The 23,279-nt window shown below is 45.0% G+C and overlaps 1 protein-coding gene across 1 annotated transcript; it reads right to left on the reverse strand.

Moving 5' to 3' along the window:
* Window positions 1–733: 733 nt before the first annotated feature.
* LMNB2 (lamin B2) lies at window positions 734–22,159 on the reverse strand. The gene is made up of 12 exons (XM_034070683.1): window positions 21,815–22,159; window positions 14,572–14,708; window positions 12,457–12,613; window positions 11,673–11,798; window positions 10,717–10,887; window positions 10,170–10,295; window positions 9,258–9,478; window positions 8,197–8,488; window positions 7,576–7,683; window positions 6,613–6,732; window positions 6,248–6,349; window positions 734–5,754 (listed from the first exon to the last, which is right to left on the reverse strand). Exons 1-12 carry the CDS (start codon window positions 22,013–22,015, stop codon window positions 5,713–5,715), a joined length of 1,803 nt encoding a protein of 600 aa, XP_033926574.1. The 5' UTR covers window positions 22,016–22,159; the 3' UTR covers window positions 734–5,712.
* Window positions 22,160–23,279: the final 1,120 nt, after the last annotated feature.

A 23,279-nucleotide genomic window follows, 5' to 3' on the forward strand; every position in this document is an offset into this window, starting at 1 on the left:
GAGTCAACAGCATCACGGAGTGAATGGGATGGGAGGAAGGAGACGGCGAGGCAGGATGAAGGAGATGGCGAGGTGAGGATGAGCTGGGCAGTAGCGCAGAGCTAAGGCCAGAACCGCGCTCATCTTCACCAGCTGGAGCCCACACTAGAGCACTGTGGAGCACAGTGCCCATCGCTGCACCCTGCAGTGCTCCTGTCCATTGCCCAGAGCATGGAACGGGTTGGAAGGGACCTTCAAGCTCCTCCAGCTCCAACCCCTGCCACGGGCAGGGACCCCTTCCACTGGAGCAGCTGCTCCAAGCCCCTGTGTCCAACCTGGCCTTGAGCACTGCCAGGGATGGGGCAGCCACAGCTTCTCTGCGCACCCTGTGCCAGCGCCTCAGCACCCTCCCAGGGAACAGCTTCTGCCTAAGAGCTCAGCTCAGTCTCCCCTTGGGCAGGTTCAAGCCATTCCCCTTGGCCTGTCCCTACATCCCTTGTCCCAAGCACCTCTCCAGGTTTCCTGCAGCGCCTTTAGGCACTGGAGCTGCTCTCAGGTCTCCCCTTCAGGAGCCTTCTCTTGTCCAGGCTGCCCCAGCCCTGCTCTCTCAGCTGCTTAGCCCCCAGGGGGGCTCTGGTCCCTTTTAGGAGTGCATTGTCCCATCTGGCTGCACACAGGACCCCCTCTCCTAGGAGGAACAATTTCCAACAGCCAATACGGGCTTTGCGTTGATTGAATGAAAGAAGGAAGCAAATAAAATGCAAAACATTTATTTGAGTGTGTTGTACAAAAAGGTTCCAGTCATAAAATGTATATTACAAATCATTGAAAAAAGACAAGACTTTTGGCATGCATATTCTAAAAAGAAAAAAAACAAACAACCACTTTGAAATGATAAAGTCTAGATCATTCCCTAGCTTTCACAAGTTCCATATGAACTTGTTAATCCTGTTCCAATTCAATTTGCAACCATTTTCACAACTCCTTTTAACAACTTGAACCTTCCAAACACTCTTCTGCAGCAGCTGATCCAGAAGCCAGTGAACCCCAGCAGTGACCTAGAACAACAGCCATCTACACAGAGATTGTGTTTAAAAACATGGAAAAAGAATAAAAAGCAATAAATCACAATTCAAGTCACAAGGCATCACTGTTGAACTGTAGTTTGTGCCCAGATGGGTAGCGTTTTGGCTTAAACTTGTTTCAAAGAGCTTACTGCTTCTCATTTTTAGTGTAGTGATTCTGGAATACACAATCACATCTACCTTTGATCAACATGGAATAGTTATTATGAACAAAGCAGGAAGTTTGGAAGTTCAAACCCGTTTTGGAAGTTCAAACTGAACTCCAAGTCCGTTCATTGTTTCTTTGAATATTAAGCATCCTTTTCACTGTCTAGACCTTAGCATTTCAAGAAAGGCATTACGTTTACAAATAATAATTGCATGTAAATATGGTCTTGTATAAAAAAACCACCACTTTTAAATTATTTTAAAATCGATTTAAAGCAAAGAATATTGAAGGGCAAATAAAATTCTGTTTCCCAGGCCATTGTAAGGGAGAAAAGAAACTCTCCAACAGAATTTGTCTAAAAACAATGCTTTGAACCAAATGCAATCGTCATCTCACCTTCCACTCACTGGTTTACAACAAGGCTTTGTTTCCTGTGCACACGGGGGTTGGACCCAACAGTGGCAATGAAATCCAGTATCAAATATGGATATGCCTTTGTTTAGAGATAAGACTTTCAAAGGAAGATACAAACAGAAGGGATAGAATGGCTTAAGAGCGAGGAAGTGGCTACAGGAGAGAGAAAACACACAGCATCAAAACCTTTCACAGCGAAGGAACGTTCTCAAATGTTCTGGGGTGTAGAGAGGGCTTCTACAAGCTTCTTCTATATCCTCTGTTCAGGTTGCAGTTAAAGGGCCTTTATACAGGAGAAGCATAAAAAGAGGGTGTACAAAAACCCCAGTAAAATCCCTGAACTGACCATGAGGTGTCCTGTTGCTCTAGGATAAACGTGATCTCCTTTCACAGTACACAGTCTGCTTCACACTGCAATACAACTGTCATGACCCATGCAAGCTGCAGACAAGTCCATCTGGCTTTAACATTACAGGTCATGGGAAGCAGAGGTTTATTTTCTTCCTGAGACTTGGTTCCTGCTACAGACTCTGCCAGCCAATTCCCATCTACTGGCAAACCAGCGCTGCAGATGAGCCATCGAATGCATCAGTGTAAACTATTGGCGCTGTCAGGGCAAATCTGGAGTAGCAGCAGCCTAAGTAGACACACCAGGAAATAAAGCTACACACAGGAATCACAGCCACATTGTTACTTGGAAATAATCACTGCAACACAACAGGTAAAGTCTCATATGGAAGTAAGTGAGGGAGAAAGAAGGGAATGAAATGTCAGAGGCTCTCTATAACCATCTGCAGGATGTCACGTTCCCAATGGTTCTGCAGAAGGATGAGTTATTCGGACACAAGTGTTGTCATACAGTACCAACTTACTAATTTAGGATTAGGTGGTGTGTGCTTATCATATTTTATATGATCTTATGATCTACACAATGTAAGGACTGCCTTAACTATTCTGCAGCAGTTCTACTGTTATTCCTTCCCCCTCTTAACCACTGAGAATTATTTAGGAATCATTTTGACTATTCCACCCAGAATAAAGTTGTTTGCTTATTTTTCTTGGAATAAGAACATCCATAGGGGGTAGTTACACTCAAGTAACTACTCTGATAAAAGCTTTACTGGTTAATGTCCCTTATCAGAAAAGCCTGAAAATACTTTGCCTCCTGACAAGTCAAATCTTTCTCCTTCAAGCTCTGCACCAGGTATCAGACACTGGAGAAGAAACACTGACTACGCTCCAAATTCTAGAGTGGTGTACACATAGGATTGAAGAAGTAAGGCAAGGGGACACTTCCATTACCCTGAAAAAATAAATTCTAGAAAGACAAAAAAAGTAATTAACAAATAAAAAACAAACCCACAACAAAGCAATGCTTTTTGGTTTGGTAAAGCCAAAAAACCTCCCAGGATGGAGCACCAGCTCCAAAGGGATAGTGCTGTTATACTGAAGCTCAGCGTCAAAAGCAAGAGGAAAGGATGGCACCCCGAGAAAATGCACCTGCAACAAAAAGTCCATGGAATACAGTAGTTTTTCTATGTCTTGTAATTTACAGCTTGGAACCATGGATCAGATTTTCAGTAGCCTGCAGACTGTTCCTGAAGGGCACAGTGCCCATCACAAGATCTGCAAGCACCAGTCCTTAAGGCTGCAAGACGACACATTCCCCATACAGTAGCTGTTAAGAAAACTATGGCTCAGGTAGCAAAGAGGTTTTCCCTCGTTGGAGCTGCCTTTCCCAGCCCGTTCTTTACAGGAGAAAAGAACAAAAATCACAGGAAAAAATACGAATGAACTATACACTCACTGCATTAGGATTTAAAGATCCCAGAACAGTTTACAGGACAATCTTAAAGCAGAATAAGCAATCTGAAAACTGGCCAATGTAAAAAAAAAAATCAAACACATAAATACAGATCTTTAGGGAAAAGAAGAAAAAAAAAAGAAGGCAAAAAGCCCTCAACCATCATTTAAAGTATGTTCTAGAAGCTGTGGGTCAGAAAAGGAAATGCTGTCCAGTGGTTGGAAGGTGCATTGCAAAAATGCTTTTACATTGATTGCATTCATTTGTCTAACACCTAATTTAGAAAAGGTAATTGATCACAGTATGTCTGAGAAACATAATTCCACTAAATACATTTGACAGAGACGTGATTTACTACATATTTAACCTTCTACTCAAGCAGAGTGGGAAAATTACCTTAGAAAACCAGCCAAGTACATCAATGGAGTTATCCCATTAGCCCAAACAGCCAAACTTTCATAGCACTTTTCTGTAATGGATTCTCTGATAATGGTTTACAATGTAATTGTAAATACCCATTAATTTCTGGACTTCAGTCATCCCACTCAAATAGAGAAAGTAGCATCTTTAATTTATTTCTAAATGGCAAAATAAATCCATAAGCTTAACCCCCCCCCTTTTTGTTCCCACCCTGCTTGCATTACAAAGCCATCAGTCAAAGCCACTAAACTGACTTTCTAGGTTATATCTGTCAGTCACAATAATGTTCAGAGAACATAATGTCCAAAAGCCACCGAAAACACCCAAACCTTGTAGCTTGTTCGATGAATCTAAACTACTTGAAGGACAAGATCAGAGTTCAAGAATGTAGGTAAAAACAGGAGTCTATGCTGGCATCAACTGGTATCCAAATTTTGTATCCAAAGCTAATAACTAGTGAAAAAAACCCCACATTTGCTTGTACAGTAGCAAATACATTCTTTGGAGCAGTCAAGGCCTTTTCCAAGTGCTTAAAGATGTGCTACTGTAGGAATACTAACCCTGATAGGAGTCAAGAGTTTGCAGAGGAGTGTAGCAGAAGAAACCTTAATTCAAAGGGACACTGTCAGACACAGAATGCATCATCCTGAACCAAAAACCATCTGCTACTCATAGAAAGCATTTATTATAAAAAGCATTATTGTCCCTTCACTTCCTGTTAGAATTGACTTTAAGCATTTGAACACCACAAAGCAATGCTAGCATCCTAAGCAGCAGTTCCTCTTAGCTTTTTAAAGAGGTTCTTAAACTATCTGTAGTATTCTGTAAATGCTCCTTAAGATACCTGACAATGCCCCTTTGACTCTAAGTATGGACAAGCTGCATCCAGCTCTAATTAAAAAAAAGAGGACATTTATGCAGGATACCCTTTAAAATCCCTAATATTTATCATTGCCAAAAGTAAAAACATTTTCAACATCCAAAATCATCATCATTCTGCTTAACGCTGAATATGTCAAAAGTGTTAAATCATGATACTTCATGTCGTAACGACTGCACATCACAACCTGCATCCATGATTTAACAAGGTCTCATTGGTGACAATGTCAAAATCCCCCCAAAACAAAACAGTTAAAACTCTGGGTTGGACACTTCCACACCTTAAGGTGTAGTGTATATTCAGTAAGCAGAAGCCTTCATCCTCAATCTTCTGGAATAATGATACGGAGCTAAAGGTGTTGACACTCAGATATTTGTACCAGTGTCAAACCTTAGGTTAGGACAAGATGTTCTGGTCCCAAGTCTCCAGCACAACTTCCCTTTGGTTCCTTCCCTGGAGGAGCACTTTTACATGAATGTTGGGTCTAATTTTCCTAAGCTGGGCACTGCTGAGGATACCAGGCAAGATTCCTCCATGATTTAAGCAATGGTAGTAACATTGTGGGAATCTCTCCTGGGGCCCTACAGGTGAACATGCTTTCCTAAACTTCCTTTTGGAATTTATCCTGGCTATATCTGCAATTATAGATTTACCACACACTCCAGGAATCTCAACCCATTTCTGCTGCAGGTTCATACATAAGACTTTAAACTCTGGATATGGGAAAAAAAACAACATTCCACTCTAGTGTTTCAACAAAGGTGAGGGGGAAAAATCTACTAAAAACTCTGGCAGTTTGGTTCAGGAAAAGGGGTTTTTTTTGTGTTTTCTTTTTATAAAAATGTACCAAGAGTAAACTTCAAAGAAATCAGATGATGCATATAAAAATAGTTTTCAGTGGCTCTGGAGGGAAAAAAATAGCCAAAATAAAAAGAAAGAAATGGGGAAAAGAAGCAAACAGTAATTTTCTTTGTTTCTTTCTTCACATCACAGCGCATCCTCTGGAGGTTGTTCTGGGATCGCCCTAAAATAAGACAGACAAAGCTGAACTCAGTTCTTGCTGGCTTTTCATGTTGCAAGCCTGGACTCTGGTTATATTGAAGTAATAGCACAACTTTAGAGAAAGCACCACGTACATCACAGCCTATTGCCAGGTTTGAGACACTGCTGGTCTCCTTGGGGTTTGCTGGTTAATCTCCATCCTTTTAACACGGATACAGATGACCAATGCCAGCTGAGATGGCATTAGCTTTACAGCAAACTCAAAGGATGCTTCTGTTGGAAAGAGCTCTGTGCTGCACAACTGCTCTATACTCTGCCACTGCTGGTCAGGTGGTTCACAGGCTTATGAATATTTTACATATATATATATAGTTAATATATAACTAAGGCTTATGAAGATGTAAGGGATCATTAAGAAAATTGAGTTCATTTCAGACGTGGCAGATATATACTCTTATGCCTGATTAATCCAACAAATGAAACACAAGGTAAATATCTGGTCTGCATCTTATTACCTGTTGGTTGAAAAGGTCTTCCTCTCCAAACTCTGCTTCATCCTCTTCCTCTTCGTTCTCTCGCACAACTACTGACTTAGTGACACTTCTCACTGCAACTTCCTACACAAAAAGACAGAGAAGGAGGTAGCAGTAGTCTATAGCTACCTTCAGCTTTTGCTATCCCATCACAGTACAATACCCCTATTAAATTTTGGAGGGTTTAAAGCAACTTGCCCTAGAGATCTAACATTAAAAACAATTCCAGCCCCCAAGGGTTTGGATAAGGGGGGAGACCTTAAAATCAGGATTTTGGCATTGTCATCCCCCAGTGCCCTCCAAATGAAGGGCTCTGGGAGCTAACCCAGCCCACAGCTTCTTCCTACCTCTCCTTCGGAGTTGACAAGGTACGTGCGGATATTTCCTCCGGTGCCCCAGCTGCCTTGATTCTTCCACACGAGAACAGAAGGGGGGCTATGGGATACTCCTGCATCTGCACCCCAAATCTAGTGAGAAAGGCATTCCGTAATTAGCTGGTGATGCACCTTTTAGTTTTATATATACAAAGAACTCCCTAATTCTCCTACTTCTTCTTTGCATGCTGGTTTTGTTTCTGAATTCCAGTGGCAGTTTTATACCATTACTTGTAGTAAGATATTATTCTGTCTACAACAAAAGATAACAGTGGCCATAAGAAAAAACAACTCTCTACTGTTGCAATTATCAATTATTTTCTTAACATACAAATTTATCCTCCCTGCCTCAATGAATCTACCCCATGGAGTCAAGGCAAACTGCAGGTTCTAGTGTAGCAATTTCATCTTTATATGTATCCAAGTAAGATGCATATGGAAAGAGCTGGAATTGATCCAAAGAAAGTAATCTTTTTCCTCTGAAACTGCATCTGTTGCAATAATATGCAACATATTACGCAAGCAAAATACACCAGGGGAGGAAAGTAGCTGTTCTGCTACAGTTAAGGCTGAGAACACTCAGTTGTAACTAAAGTTTACAAGACTGAAGGAATGCTCTAAAACATTCTATTTCATTAAGAGATTGAGCAGGGTTCCTGTTCCTAAACCTGGGTAAAGATGTCTGGAAACCAAAACCCACCCAAAACCACCTTTTCCTTCAAATTTCTCTTGTGCCCAAATTGGTTTTAAATAGCCAAGAGTTTCACATAGTAATTTCTGTTCTGCATTTTTGTAACTGAAATCCTGCTCCTCTAAGATAAGATCCATGAAACCCTAAGTTTCACATCAAATCAGGCTGGATTCTACAACTGTTCTACAACTGCCTCAGTATTGCTAAAAGGAGTACATGGTTGACATACTGTGAGCAGAACTTACTGTTACAGTCTGCCCAGCTCTGAGGATATACTTAGGAGTAAACTTGTAGGCAATTTCTTCTCCATCTCCAATTTGTCTTTTCAGTCGCCAGTTACCCAAAGACTGATCCTAATGGAGAGAGTCATCAGGTTATTTAGGGTGAGCAAAAAGAAGCAGAGGCACCAGAGCTTTCTCTGGGTCTGTTATTAAAATAATGTGAATATGAATTTACATGGTTGTTAAACATCTGCATTCTAACTTGGAAGTATTTTTCTATACCCACTCATAGTCTCAAGTGTAAATTCCATCGGGTCATTCAGCAAAATTGAAAAAGACACAAATTTCAGACAAAACCATTCTGCCAGAGCCAGCAAAGCTATTCACAAGAGCAAGGTACCGGCACAGGGACATTTGGGACATATACTATGTTCTCTTCCTGCAGCAAACACCACACATATTAGTACATTGTAAAGTTCAACTTGGACTCCTGTTGGTTCCTTGGTCCCTGTTAATGCCTGCAGGATGCTGCACCTTGGGAAGCTGCTCCTGTTCTCCAAGTGACTCCTCCTACTTGTGCTACAAAAGGCTGTGCCATTTCAATTCAGCTCCTCCTTGGTCTCCAGCAGTTTTGCTGATACTCACCTTCTCTGAGTTATTCTTCAGTTGAACATATTTGCCCTCCAGGTCTATCTCCTCTATGCTGATACTTCCTGTAGCTGAAGCTTGCTGGGACATTTGGAAGCTACTGCTGCTGCTACTGCCGCTGATGCTTCCAGTGCCAATCCCACTGGTTCCACTGCCTGAAAGCTCCTCTGTCTCAAGCCGTTTTCTCTTGCCTCGGGAAGAGCGAACCAGTGAAGTGCTGCTGCTGCTGCTGCTGGAGGTAGCCCGAGAGACTGTCACACGGGAGGAGGGACTTGGAGACAGCTTCAACCTTAACACAAGGAAGCAAGAATTTGAATTAACGCATCCAGGGGACTGCACACCAAGCAGGAAGTCCACAATATACTCAGGAACCAGGCTGTAATAGGCAAGCAGCAAAGCATAAAGGAGCCTCACTGTGTGTGTCAAGAGGGCTGAATACAAGGAGCAGGGTAAGGGCAGGACGTAGTTATCCATCCCTGAGAAATTGCTCGGTAGCATGATAATGTGATGTGGAGAGCAGTGCTGATGAGAGCTAGACAGCTTGCTTAGCCCTCCCCTCCAGCATATCTACTACAGAACACACTGTTCTTAAGCCACATGATTTAAAAACTTAGAAGTATAAGCACCTGAATAAAAAGAGAAGATGAATGTCTGCTTTTGAGAGAGCTGGGCTGATTCAGTCCAGAGAAGAGAAGGCTCCTGAAAGGGAGACCTTAGAGCAGCTCCAGTGCCTAAAGGGGCTACAAGAAACCTGTAGAGGGGCTTGGGACAAGGGCCTGTAGGGACAGGACAAGGGGAATAGCTTTAACCTGACATACAACCCAAACCGTTCTGTGCTTCTGTGAATGTTAAGCATGGAATGATATATTGCACTGTACTCTGAGAACATTATAAAAACCAACATATAGTGTTCAGAGAACACCTGCATGTGTTTTACGTAACTGTTCCATACAACACATTGTCGGGTGAAGCCAGTATAACTTTACTGAAACCAAAAGCATAAGAAATGCAAGTAACTCCTGTGAGTCCTAAGAAAAGAACAGGGTATCTGTATATACCTTTCCTCTTCTCCTTCCAGGAGCTTGCGGTAAGCGCTGATCTCCATGTCCAGTGCTAATTTAACATCGAGCAGCTCCTGGTACTCTGTAAGCTGCTGCTGCATCTGGTCCCTCATGTCTGTCATTTCCCTCTCCTTTGCATCTAGCATCTTCCTAAACTTCTCCCGCTCGCCAGCCATCATTTCCTCCAGTTCACGAATACGATCTTCTGCTGCACTGGCCTGGGAAGACAGCAAAGGAAAACCCACTTGGTATCTATGTTGGTACAGGGAACAAGGTAAAAATTCAACTCCCTCCCAGATGAACATAAAATGAGAGCCCACTTGCAGCACTGTGTGCAGTTCTGGTGCCCTCAGCGTGAGAAGGACATGGAGCTGTTGGAGCAAGTCCAGAGGCCATGAGGATGATCAGGGGGCTGGAGCTCCTCCCATATGAATATAGGCTAAGAAAGTTGGGGCTGTTCAGCCTGGAGAAGAGAAGCTGCATGGAGACCTCAGAGCAGCTTCCAGTGTCTGAAGGGGGCCTACAAAAATGCTGGAGAGGGGCTCCTTCACAAGGGACTGTAGCAACAGGTAAAGGGGTAATGGGTTTAAACTGAAACAAGGGAAGTTCAGGTTGGATATAAGGAAGAAGTTCTCTGTGAGGGTGGTGAGACACTGGCACAGGGTGCCCAAAGAAGTGGTAAATGCTCCATCCCTGGCAGTGTTCAAGGCCAGGTTGAACAGAGCCTTGGGCCATCTGGTCTAGTGTGAGGCAGGGAGCTGGAAGTAGATGATCTTAAGGTCCTTTCCAACCCAACCCATTCTATGATTTTGCTCCATAAAATTCAGGAAGTACTAAGGGACAGAAGTTCATATATCCAAACAACACAGTGCTCTGTAATAGAGGAGAAAGCAATTTCAGTCCCCTTACCTGTTTCTGAAGGCCAGAAAGCTGGTAGCTGAGAGCTTCTATTCTCATGCGAGCCTCCTTCAACTCCTCTCGAGCTGCACCAGCAGCTTTGTCATTTTGGTCAGAGGACAGTTTGGCATTCTCCAGCTGGAAGGCAAGGTTTAGACAAGTCACTTGCATTGATTTAGATAAGTCACTTGCATTGATTTAGATAACCTGCAAATATCCTTTTGGAGGAAGAACTGGACTACTGACACAAAAGCCCTTACAGCAGGAAACATCGTCGCATTGGCCATTGCATGACGCTCACTATTCTTACTGTGTCCTCTGCAGTGACCAACACCTCCATGCTTTGTCTCACAAAGAGACCTTTCTTGGCTAAAGCTATTCCTGGCTATTACCACCCTGAAAATGCATCTGTGCACAAGCACCAGAGGAGTCATCAGAACAATGGGACAAAGCTTCTTCCAATTTTAATTACTTGTCTCCTTAAAGACAGCAGTGCTGATGGAAAGGGTTTTATCTCTGCAACTGGACATCCTGTCAGACTGTGGGTAGCAGGAGTTACCTTGGCCTGATAGGTCTGCTCAAGCTCCATTTTGTACAGCTTGACTTGTTCATCATGTTGATTTCGCAGATCCTCCAGGGCCTGAGTCATTTTGGATTCATACTCCTGCTGGCGACTCGTGTCCACCTCAACCAGGCGATGTTCATGACGTTTTCTTGTCTCCCTTATTTCCTGCACACACAAGGGGGACAAGTTACCACATGAGGGTAAACAGTACAAGCAATTCCATTCAGACAACAATTAACTACTTCATTCCTAATTAGTATATAGAAGCTCCAGTGCTAAAGGCATTTAAGCCTAAGCATTGCTCTGTGTACTAACAGATGCAAATTACAGTTCTCATTTAGCAGGATCTAATTCTTAAGGGATCTACAGAAGTTAAAATAGGGGGAAATGGGCAGAAGAGAACATGATTTTTTACATAGTGAAGAGATCCAATCTGCTGCATTACAAACCCTTTCCTTCTCAATATGCATCCCTACAGTACAATAGCAGTCTACAAGGAGCCAGATAAAAGTTAACCCCTTCTGTGACCATTACACATATTGAATATATATAGAGAAAAATCTGCATCTTCAAGTTTCACTTTTAAGCATATGCAGATTTTCTGTCTCATTCTATATACTGGATGACCTCTACTCATCAGAGCTGGTGCAAGTAGGGAGCAGGGCCATGCAAAGAGGTCCAGAGAGAGGGAACAGGACATTCCCTTTCCCAGAGTAGTCAGCTGCTACATAAACTCACATGCTCATGGAACAATACCTCTGTCATTCAGCTCCACCACTGCTTTACCCTGTAACTCTGGCAAAACCTTTGACTATTTTATTACTCCATCCATTCATAGCAAGGGTAATACTGATTTTCCCTACCTGGACTAGTTGGTAACTGCTTACAGTCAGCTTGAGTAAAAGCTGCCTAAACTTCAGACTATGACGACTTTATTAGGTTGACAATACCTCCTCAAACACATTCTTCCTGAAATCCAGATCCTCTTGCAAGCTCTGGCACCGATTCTCCAGGTCCACACGCATGAGGGTCTCCTTCTCCAACTGCTTCTTAGCCACAGCGTGGCCATCTTCAGCCTAGGCAACAGTTTTCAAGGTAAAGATCTAATTTTGTCTGGACCCCTGTTCTTGATCCATAATCCCTTTATGGTCTTCATTTGCCATCTCTGGACCAATTATTCACACATCTAATGACAAGCCATTTAAAGCAAACAAAAAGCCCAACAACAAAACCCCAAATAAAACAAAACCCACCACAACAAAAGAAAGTGTGTGCAAGCTTATGAATATTTAAACAAGCTTTTGTGTTTGTAGACCAGTTATTTAAAACATAGGATTATTTCAATACAGGATGATAATGGAGCTGAGGATTATTAATTCCTCAAGCACAATACATTCTGTAGGTTCTTCTTGCTAGCACCACCCTACTGGGTACTCTAACCTAAGTCTGAATTATGCAGGACATTATGAAGGACCACATTTACTATCTGATATCTCATGACTATACAAACACCTACCAGAAAGTTTCAAATAAAAGCTTTTGACTAGTAACATTTCTAAACCATGATGTTGCTCTGGTTGTTTTAGACATTTCTTGCTATTTAGTTTTATATTCAAGAGGAGCAAGAAAAGGTTCAGCAGTAAGAGAGATGGATCAATTATGTCCAGATTACAAATTAACTGCAAAGAACACCACATGTGACAATACAGAGCCTGGAAGCAGTCACAGCCATACCTTAGCAAGCTGGGCTCTCAAATCAGCCACCTCTGCCTCCAGACTACGTTTCTCATTCAGGACAGTGTTGAGTTCTGCTTCACTTCTATGGAACAGCACTTCAAGATCCTTAATGCGACCCTGAGCCACAGACAAATCTGCATCTTTCTTCTTGTAGCTAAAAACAAAAGTTCATTACATTTATTAAGTGGGTGCTCATGTGTCTGGTGCATGCCCTGGTTACTACTACAGGTACTTTGTTATGACATGCATTTTATCAGGATAAGTATACCACTAACTACATGGCTTCTACAGTAACCTGCAAGTGCAGCTAATGAAAGCATAGTAAATGCCTCTTAAAACTCACAGCTAGTACCAATGTGTTGTAATTGTATTGCCTAGTAAAAATGTCATGGGCAGGCAAGAATAAAATTGGAAAGCAACTCTGCCAGCTAAAAGATGACAATAAAGCAGCTTCACACACAAGGTGTGGAGTATTTTGTCATCTCAGTGCTGCACAGCACATTTAATTGCTGACATCTATCACTTTGGACTACAGCCCCTGAGAAGCACATCCATGTATCCCAGAGGCATATGAGCATTCCCAGTGTTTTGTACTTGATGTGGCCAAGCCCATTCCTCAAGATGTATTCCCACCTAAAGTAGTAAAGTAATTCACTGTGGAAATGTGGTCACAGGAATAAACCAGTCTTTCTCAGCAGTATGCATTATGAGCAAAGCAGCTCTGGTCACTCTGAATATGATTATTTGAGCTGTTAGGTCCAACTCACAGACACTATCAAGGTCATCTTCCTCCTGCCCACCAATTACTTGTCTATCTTTTCCTCTAACATACTGACTTTCTGCAGCTTCTCTGAGTGTATGTCATTATGTTATTGAAAACATGGGGTTTTCTATGAAGCAATATGTCCTTGCTGCAGTTTAAGCTCACTCTAATCTCACACCAAGAACACAGGGAATGGCTTCTTGTCTTTTCCTTTTAGACCATCTTAAAATTCATTTTCCTTGGTGTAATCTCTGAATCTGTTTTCATTTCCCTGTAACCAATTCTTTTAATTAGTCCAATCTGTTTGTATGAATTCTGTTCTGCAACATACGTGCAGTGTCTTCAAGCCCAGCAGCTTGCAGGAAATATATAGACAAAACAAAACACAACTTCTACCCTAAAAACAGCTATTCAGCAGCAATCAAAGTCTTTGAAACAGACCCTCCAGACACAGGCCCCTGTATCACATGTGTTATGCAGTAAACCAACTCACTGTAAATGCAGACAATCAGATCTGGAATCATAGTATCATATAATTATAGATCAGTCTATGATTATAGGATTCCTTTTATAACTACTTAGATGCAAATGAAGGGAGACGGCAGACTTATAGTAGGACTGTACTGGCACTACTGGATTAAAACCAATTTTATATCCATATATTAATTTTAAAAAAGAAGTTTCAACTGCTGACCAGGATTTGGTTATGAAAACTCCCTGGTGGGAATGGAAATGATGGATTACAGTTGGCCTCAGCAGCCAGTTTATCAGGCCAATTCTCTTTGATTCAGACTGAACAGCAGGATTTTAAAGTACACTTGATACAAGATCTTCTTCCAGCACACTGACATTTTAGCTTCGTGTGTTTTTAAGGCAACACTGCTTCCGTATTCCCAAATTCCTTAAGGCCACCCTTTTCCTTCATTTCTGCCATGAGTCAGTGCAGTGAAGCAGATTATAAAACTGATAACGTTTAAAAGTGAACCTTCCTTGGATGGGTCAGTTTTAACTTAGTTTCCCAATCTGGTTTACTGACCAGCTTCCATCATGCATGGTCACATAACCAGAAATACAAGAGGACAGAAATAGGCACAACTAATCTTTTCTGCCTCTAGATGTCTGAACTGCCCAACTCAGAGTATATTGATTTTGTTTCTACAAATACATTTGTGAATATACTGGTCAGATTATCTGCCCTGATGAGCTGTACCAACAAGCCTCTATCTTCTCACTGATCTGCGATGCATCCAAAAGGCATTAGGAAGAACCAGTAGTATCATTCCCACTGCAAAAATTGCCCTTTCCAATGTAAAAAATCATCATCTTGCATCATGGAAGATTTTCCTTACTTTTTGTTGAACTCCTCAAGTTCTGCTCTCAGTTTTCCTATTTCAATCTGTAGTCTGGCCCTCTCTTTGGCAGTTTCATCCAGAACTCTTCGAGCATCAGCCAGTTCAGATTCATAGAGACTCTTGATTCCACTCACCTAAGGGGAAGAAAGTATTCAGATATGAGAATAACCCAAAGATTAACAGTCCAAGAAGGGACCTTAAAGCTCCTCCAGCTCCAACCCCTGCCAGGGCAGGGACCCCTTCCACTGGAGCAGCTGCTCCAAGCCCCTGTGTCCAACCTGGCCTTGAGCACTGCCAGGGATGGGGCAGCCACAGCTTCTCTGGGCACCCTGTGCCAGCGCCTCAGCACCCTCCCAGGGAAGAGCTTCTGCCTTAGAGCTCAGCTCAGTTTCCCCTTGGGCACCTTCAAGCCATTCCCCTTGGCCTGTCCCTATAGGCCCTCATCCAAAGCCCCTCTCCAGGTTTCCGGGAGCCACTTTAGGCACTGGAGCTGCTCTAAGCTCTCTCAGCCTGGCTCCAGAGCAGAGCTGCTCCAGCCCTCGTAGCATCTCCTTGGCCTCTGGACTTGCTCCAACAGCTCCAGGTCCCCCCCCTTGTGGTGTAGCCCCAGGGCTGGACGAGGACTGCAGGGGAGGTCTCCCCAGAGCACAGCATGCTGCTCATGCTCTGCGGGTGCAGCCCAGCACACAGGGGAGTTCTGGGCTGCTACATGCTATTGCTTCTATGAAAGGACATCAGGACAACTATTACTAATGTAAATTCAGAAAACAGAGCAATCAGGGAGTGAGAAGAGCCAAAAGCAGAATGCACCATCTTTAGGAAGAGACATTTCATTACAAAGCATGAAACACAGGAACAACAAAGCAAACTGTGCTATTCCTTGGAGTGCCTATTCCAACATCACAGTGGCTCCAATGCCAGACTCAACCATCTGGTCTTCAAAAAGACTGATTAAAAGCAGTCGGGATATAATGAAAGCTCCTGATACAGACTATAGTCTCCTAAAGCTTCTGAAATTAACTAAAATATGACAGTGTAAGGGCTGAGAAGCCTTAGTTTATAAGCAAACCACACACCAGATCTGATTTGGCTGTCTACCCATGCAGACTTACTACTTTCTTTTTAAAGAATTCATTCTTTCAAGCTTTATTCTACTTAAGCTTGGGGTTTTTTTACTCCATAGTTGATAGTCAGTGGTTGTCTATGGCACAAGCCACCTTCTACTCTGTATTATCAGTTACAAGATATAGGAATTTCTACAAAGAGGTGTACCATAACTACGCTGAACTCTTTCATACAGCACCAAAACAATGCTATTCTGAACAGAGGATAAACATCTCATGCAACTCCTGTATAGGGAGAATGTCATTAGCTGGAGCTGAAAATTGCCTGACAAAAGCTGTTTCAGAACCTGTTGGTAAAAAGAGACCCAGAGACTGTGCTTCTTAATTAGAAAGAACTGATTCATTCATGGCATAACCAGTGTGGTAGCTTAGTATGGATTTTATTCATGTTACCCTCATCTCTGCTCTTATGCCAGTAACAAACATTAGAAGGAAACACACAGCTCCAATTCCAAGGCCAAAGTGTTAGTCAAAAAGCCACTTTCACTGGCATTTTAAGGTAAAGCACTGAACAATAACCAAGAGGTAAGGACACAGTGCAACTTCCTGCAGAGGCAACAGACAGCAATGAGCAGGAACACCTTCAATCACTGAAAAGAGGAAAAAAGAAAGAAAAACCCTTGCCAGAACTCTAACAATAGGATGCAAAGAGAATATGGATTTATGATAACACCAATAAAAGTTTTAGATTATCAAACTGAACTGGAGAACACTTCAAGGTGGGTTTATTCCTTGTGCCAGACTTTCCCTTTGGTTGCAGGGGTCTGGGATTCCTGAAGACTGGTCTGTTAAGAAGACAATGAGTACATGAGCCTTCCTTATGCCCAAGTTTAGTTTGGACCTCCCTGCTCATGCATACAGTCTCCTGCCACTTTTGCTCCACTTCCCGATTGTTGGGATGGACCACTCTCGAGCCTGAAGGCCATCCTTGAACATCAACCCAGCTTTGATGGACCCCCTTTGCTCTCTAGGGCTGTAACCCATGGAATTCTACCAAGCAGAGGCCTGAGGCAGCTGAAGTCTACTCTCCTTGTTTCCAGAGTTGTGGTCCTGCTTTTTGCGCTGCTTCATCCTCTACAGATCCCAAACTCAACCACATCATAGTCACCTCCCTTCCTTATTTATTAAATATTAGGTACCACAAAATACCTAGCACAGCACAAAAACTAGGGCATGTGAGGCTTGTCCCAGTTGACTTAAGGAGGCCTCATTTACCTCTTCTTGATCAGGTCAGTAGCAGACACATCACATCACCCTGTCTTGGTCAGAATTAGTAGGCAGACCAACAGGTTCCCAGCTAGCTCCTAACCTGTCTTCAGGCAGAGCTCTCAGCATTCCCATTGTTCTCCCTCCCCACCTTCCTGAAAAGCCTGTATCCATCCATCCCAGCACTCTAGTTGTGTGAGCTATCCCTGATCCCAGTGAGACCACAGATGCGTAACTGCCCACAGACTGCTTGCTCCTTGTCTGCTCCCCATGCTGCACACACTGGTTTTTCAGAGAAGCACACAAGTGATGACTCCTCCATGCAGGGCAGGAGAGTTCCCCACAAGTTCCATAGGCACTTCCTTCTTCATGCACCCATGCTTGGGCTGTTCCCATTCCATCCCTTTTCTGTTGCTTTCTCTTCTGCTTGCACAGCCCCAGGCCTTTTTTGCTTGCTTTCCCCATCCACCAGTTCCTCACCTCAGAGGAATCTCTCCCTACCCCACCATTCCCATATAAAGTTCTTAGCAGGCTGACCAGCCCTGCTGGCAAGGAAAAGTTTGCCTACTTAGTCAGGTGGATCCTACCTCTTTGAAGGAGTCATCAATCCTGAAAGACAGTTCTGTGGTGGTAGAAACCAAAATCCTGTTGTCACCAGCAGTGCCACAGCCCAGTGTCACTCGCAGAATCACAGCCTGGCTTGGGTTGGAAGGCATCTTAGAGCCCATACTCTTCCAACCCCCTGCCACAGGCAAGCACACCTTCCACTAGAGCAGGTTGCTCCAAGCCCCAGCCAACCTGGCCTTCTCTTCCTGCAACTCTTCCTGCACAGAGGCCAAGTTGAGCATCCTACAAACTGCACGATGAAGGTGCTCCCACGTTTTTTATCCTCTTTTGCCAAGAAAGGAACCTCTAAGTTTACAGTTGGGCCACACACAAAACAAGGAAATAGCATATAGAGAACAAGAAACTAAAGAAGCTTCCACAGCACTGTCTGAAAGGCTGCTGCTCCTCAACCTACCAACCTGTGCTGGGAGCACTCCGAGCTCACTGTGCAGCGGTTCAAGGATAGACACAAGAACACAGACTGTCCCATGGCAGTATCTTGAGAAAAGCTGCAAGGCTTCTCAATGAAAACACAGGAAACATGCCAAGAAGGCAATGAACATGCTAGGAAAGAAGCCCCATCCAACTACAAGTAAGTCCAGACAAATTTAGTAATAAAACATTAATCTCATAACATGCATTTACATGCTAAATGTAAGCATATTCCCACTATGTGTGGCTCAATATGTTCTTACTCATCCAGTTTTGGACTGACAAAGAGCTGCCAGTCAGCTATGGCTCAGACTCACCCAGAATGTGAGTCAAGTTCTCCAGAACAATGATGATGTGTGTTGTGGACCACCACCATCACCTCCCAGATGATGTTTACAGTGCTAGAAGACCATTTAACCCCATGTCTTGGAGGCTACAACTCCTGAGTGAGCTATCATCCATGGCAGCATCTGAACACGTATTTTGCAGGTGGCAACACTACACCTACTACATCTCCACTCCTCCTTTCTGCGGGTGAGAACCGTGGGATGTTTCTCCCATGCCCATCAAAGCATCTTTTCTGGAGGGCTGCAATCGTAAGCATTGCAGAGGAGGCAGGGGACTTAGTAGAAAGGGAACTGAGGAGAGCTCTAGCTACCTTTTTCCTCTCAGCCCTTCCAGTATTTCCCCCTCCCAGCCTCACAAATGAGGTTATTGTAACAGTACCCACAGCACAGTGAGAAGAGCATCAGTCATATACTAGAGAGGTGAAAAACAAGGGGATGAGCGAAATTTCTCTTGTCATAGACTAAGCTAAGGGGACTCATGCAAGAGAGCAAGCAAGAAATCAGCACAACCACAGGTTCATCCAGCCACACAAAGTACTCTTTAGGACTTACTGCTATACATTTTTAGTTCTCTAGAGGCCTACTGCACACAAGCAGAGATAGAACAGCATTGGACAGTTAGGAAAAGCAGGAAAAGGGGTTATAATTGGCAGAGGACTAAAGATGAATCAACTTCTGTAAAGTTTATTTTCTTTGCTGTTAAGAGGTGGCAGCTTTGTGCTCCTCAAGAAGAGCCATGAGGCAGCTGTGGTCTGTAGGACAAAGGAGATTGCCCAACAGAGGAGAAAGTGGCTGCTTCCTTTTACCTTCTGCAGACTGGTGACTAAAACAATGAGGAAAAAGAACATTCCAAGCAGCTGATGATTAAAGAGTGACTATGGTCCTTGCCCAAACAGCATCAAGCAGGACTTCACTCATCTCAAAGATATTCCCCTAAACCAGAGCTTTGAGAACAAGCTCAGAAATGCCACCCCTTTGTTCCCATGCATGCAGGGGTGGGAAGGAGCACGTCAGAAACGATCCCACGCCAGCCCCTTTCTCAGACATAGTTACTGTGGGATACTGGAGTGACAAGCAATGAACAAACATCTTATGATACCATGCTCTTGTCTACTGTTGGTCATCGCAGTCCTCGGCTTCCCATTTGCCTTGGACTATAGATCCATCACCTGCACTCAAAGGCAGAAGGCTCAGGTGTCAACACAGAGCCCACTGGTGAGCAGTCACTCCTGTTTGCCATCCCACAACATGCATCATTGCATCTACCAGCAGCAGATCATGGTCCCTGCCACTAATAGAGCAAAGCTGAAAGTATAACAATGTTTAGACAGCTAAAAAAAATAAGAAAAAAATCAGAATAAAATTTACACACAGCTGAGGACAACAAAGGGGAATTTACCTTGAACACCCTGGGAAAAGGAAATACTCTATTTCAAACATGCAGAACAATATAAAGGTGTATATATATAATGATGTAGCTAGAACAGTGCCATTACCACAGGACTACACTTAACTGTGCTTCTACACAGAGATTCTTTGGGCTGTGTTTATTTTTATGGGGTTTTTTGTTTGGTTTGGGGGTGGTTTTGATTAGTATCTTACTTCATGCTAAGCCTAATCACTTTATAAATGTGATTTCCAATAAACTGTACCAAGTATACCAAGAAAAGTGAATTGTCAGCAGAAAATCCAGTTTGCTGGATAGGTCCTGAAAGGAAAGGATTCCTCTATTCCAGTAAACCCCAAATCTGACAGTTTTACTGCTCCCACCACCCACCAGCCTGCATAGTGAAAAAAGAAAACTGAATGGCAAAGCAAGCAAAGGATTCCTATCAAAATCATCAAGTTTAATTTCTGATTACTACATCCAGAATTGTTAACACAGAGAACTGCCATTAGGAGTTGTTTTATGCTTGTATTAAAAGTCAAATGAGATTGTATCTATGTTGTCTGCTTGTCCTCTTGTTACTCATTACATGTGTGCTGTCAAGGCCTGCTGCATTTGAAGTGCAGTAAAACTCTTTCCAGCCTCCAGCAATCTACGACTTAAAAGCTCCCTGAATCAGAGGTGGTTATTTTGTTTATAGCACGATTTCACATAGGATAAGTGATGCAGCCATGCTTTATGGTTAGCAATATCTAGTTATCTTGAAAACATGGGAGTTACAGCATTAAGTGGTACAAAGGGACTTCAAAGGCACTTCAGTCCTGGGTGCACAGACTGCAGGTAGGGCAACTATTCCCAGAACAAGACGCTATCATATCCAGTCTGCTTAAACTAAATGAATTCAAAACCTCCTCCCAGCCCAAGCAGCATCAAATCAGACCCTTAAAGGGGGGATGAAAAAGAAAAAGGGAGGAAAAAGTAAAAGCCTACACAGTGGCACAGTGCAAGCTGCAGCAAAGGCTGCTATCTACAGGCTTCCCACTGAAGCTTAACTTCATCTCAGAGGTGGGCCACCTCACCTTGCAGATTAACTCCACTACACGATGTAGAGGGGGTTTGGACTGGTACAGGATGGGTGGGAGTGCCCCCAGCTGTGTCACTGACTACATCCTTCCTCTCTACGGGAAGGAGAGTCCTGGGGGAAAGCCAATACAACAGAAGAGGGAAAAGCAAACCATGGCTTAGGGAAAAGGATGTGCCAAGTTTTGCCTCCAAGATCATGGGAGTAGTTCATAGAACCACAGAATGGCTTGGGTTGGAAGGGACCTCAAAGCTCCCTCAGTTCCAGCGCTCTGCCACAGGCAGGGACACCCTCCGCTCCATGACTCACACCACAAGGATTTCATTCCCACATTTCCTCTGCCGAGAAGCAAATCTTTCGGATTTTTCATCGCATCCCATACGAGATGCGCCCATCAGGGCAGGGACCCTAAAGGGAAAGCAACGCTCAGCTCGCTACAACTCACACAGAACACGCGTGCTCCGCACTCGGTACCGTACACCCAAAGCCCGCACGGGGAACACACTACGAACTACAGCAAAGAACCACGCCGCGGCCGCTGAGCCCCGCACGCAGCCCCGGCGGACCCCGAGAACCGTGCTCGGTGCAGCGGGCCCTGCCTGGCCCGAACGCGAAGGGCAGCGTGCGGCCCCAACCGCCGCCCTCAGCCACGGCCGGCCCGTCTCCTCCGCCGGGGTCCTTCCAGGTGCCGGTGCCGGCCTCAGGTGCCGGTGCCGGCCTCCGCCGCCTACAAGGTGTCACTCCGCGGCCGCAGAGCCCCTGACAGCCCCCGAGGGGCCGCACCGAGCTCACGGCGCCCTCCGCTCGGCCCGGCCCGGCCCCCGCAGCTTCCGCCCTCAGCCCCGAGCCCCTGGGCTGGGGTCGGCCCGAAGCCGCTCCCCGCCGGGGCGAGGAGGGACGCGAATGGCGCCGCCACAGCGCGGCCCTCGCCGGGCGGGCGGCAGGGAACGGCTCGGCCAAGCCTCGGGCCGCGGAGCCCCTCTGCGGGACGGAGCGGGGGAAACGGCTCCAAAGGGCCGCCGGTGCCCGGCCCGCAGCCCTGGGCCAGCGGCCGTACCTCCCGTGTGGTGACCTCCTCCTTCTCCGAGATCTTCACCAGCAGCCGGTCATTCTCCAGCTCCAGCGCCCGCACACGGTCGATGTACACGGCCAGGCGGTCATTGAGCTGCCGCAGCTCCTCCTTCTCCTGCAGCCGGGAGATGCGGGTGGGTGACAGCGGGGTCCCGCCGGGGGTGCCGCGGCTCGGGGTGCCTGACATGGCGCTGGGCTCGCGGGCGGGCGGGCAGCGCGCTCATTCAATCCAGCCGCACCGGGGGAGGAGGGAGCGGCAAGATGGCGGACACCGCCTCCCCCCCCCCCGCCGCGGGGCCGCATGGGAAATGAAGTACTCGGGCCAAGATGGCCGCGCCCCAGGGAGCGCCGGGCTGAGGAGGTTCGGGCGCCGTCCATTTTGTGAGCGGCAGGGGAGGCCGGAGCTGTTTATTAACTAAATACTGGTTATTAAATACTTAATCTACATACTGATTTAGGCTGTTGTGAGTGCAGGAAGAGAGGGGACAGTCTTCAAAGGAAGACCTGTTTGGTAATAAACCCAGGATGGACCAGAGCTGCTAAAGATGCACTCTTAGGGGCTCCTGGTGCTGCTCTCAGTCGGAGCAGCCGCTTAGTCCTTGACGGGTGCTGCTGTTGGGATCTGTGTAGTATTTAAGTGACATAACATACCTTCGTGTTAGTTATCTAACACATACAGCGCTGCTTTGAGCCCATTCTGTTTGCTGTCAGCTCCAATCCACCAGGAAGTTTTCCATTCCTGAAGAACTGGACTATTCATTTTCCCCAAACATATTTTTTACCAAATACACCCCCCTCCTGCCAGCTCTTGAGCATTAACATAAATGGGATTACGATTCCCATGAATAAAATCCTCGTGTCCCAAAGTTCTGGAGGCTGAAAAGCTCTTCCTGCTTCCACAGCAGGGACCCCTTCCACTGGAGCAGCTGCTCCAAGCCCCTGTGTCCAACCTGGCCTTGAGCACTGCCAGGGATGGGGCAGCCACAGCTTCTCTGGGCACCCTGTGCCAGCGCCTCAGCACCCTCACAGGGAACAGCTTCTGCCTCAGAGCTCAGCTCAGTCTCCCCTCGGGCAGGTTCAAGCCATTCCCCTTGGCCTGTATGCAGCCAATATGAAAGGCTTGTCCTGGCTTGTGCTGTAGACAGCAGAGTGCCCACCCCGCCTGGCTTGGGGATGCTCGTCCATAGGACAGCAGTGATTCCTCCTTCACCTCCATCTCCTACAGAGGGCTGAGGGTGGGGATTTCCACACCATGTCTGCGAAGCCGTGGCTATCAGTGAGTTAACGGGAGGGAGTTATGAACTGGTATGAAAGTGAGCCTGGGGATCACTCCATGTGCTCAGTCTGTAGGTATTTACACAACCCCCCTATTTGAAGGGGTCTGTAATCAGCTCTTTATCAGTGGCATCTGATAATCCGATACACAGCTCTGGGGTAGAACTTTGCTTTCT

This window comes from Melopsittacus undulatus, chromosome 19, assembly GCF_012275295.1.
Source record: "Melopsittacus undulatus isolate bMelUnd1 chromosome 19, bMelUnd1.mat.Z, whole genome shotgun sequence".
NCBI classification, from domain to species: domain Eukaryota; kingdom Metazoa; phylum Chordata; class Aves; order Psittaciformes; family Psittaculidae; genus Melopsittacus; species Melopsittacus undulatus.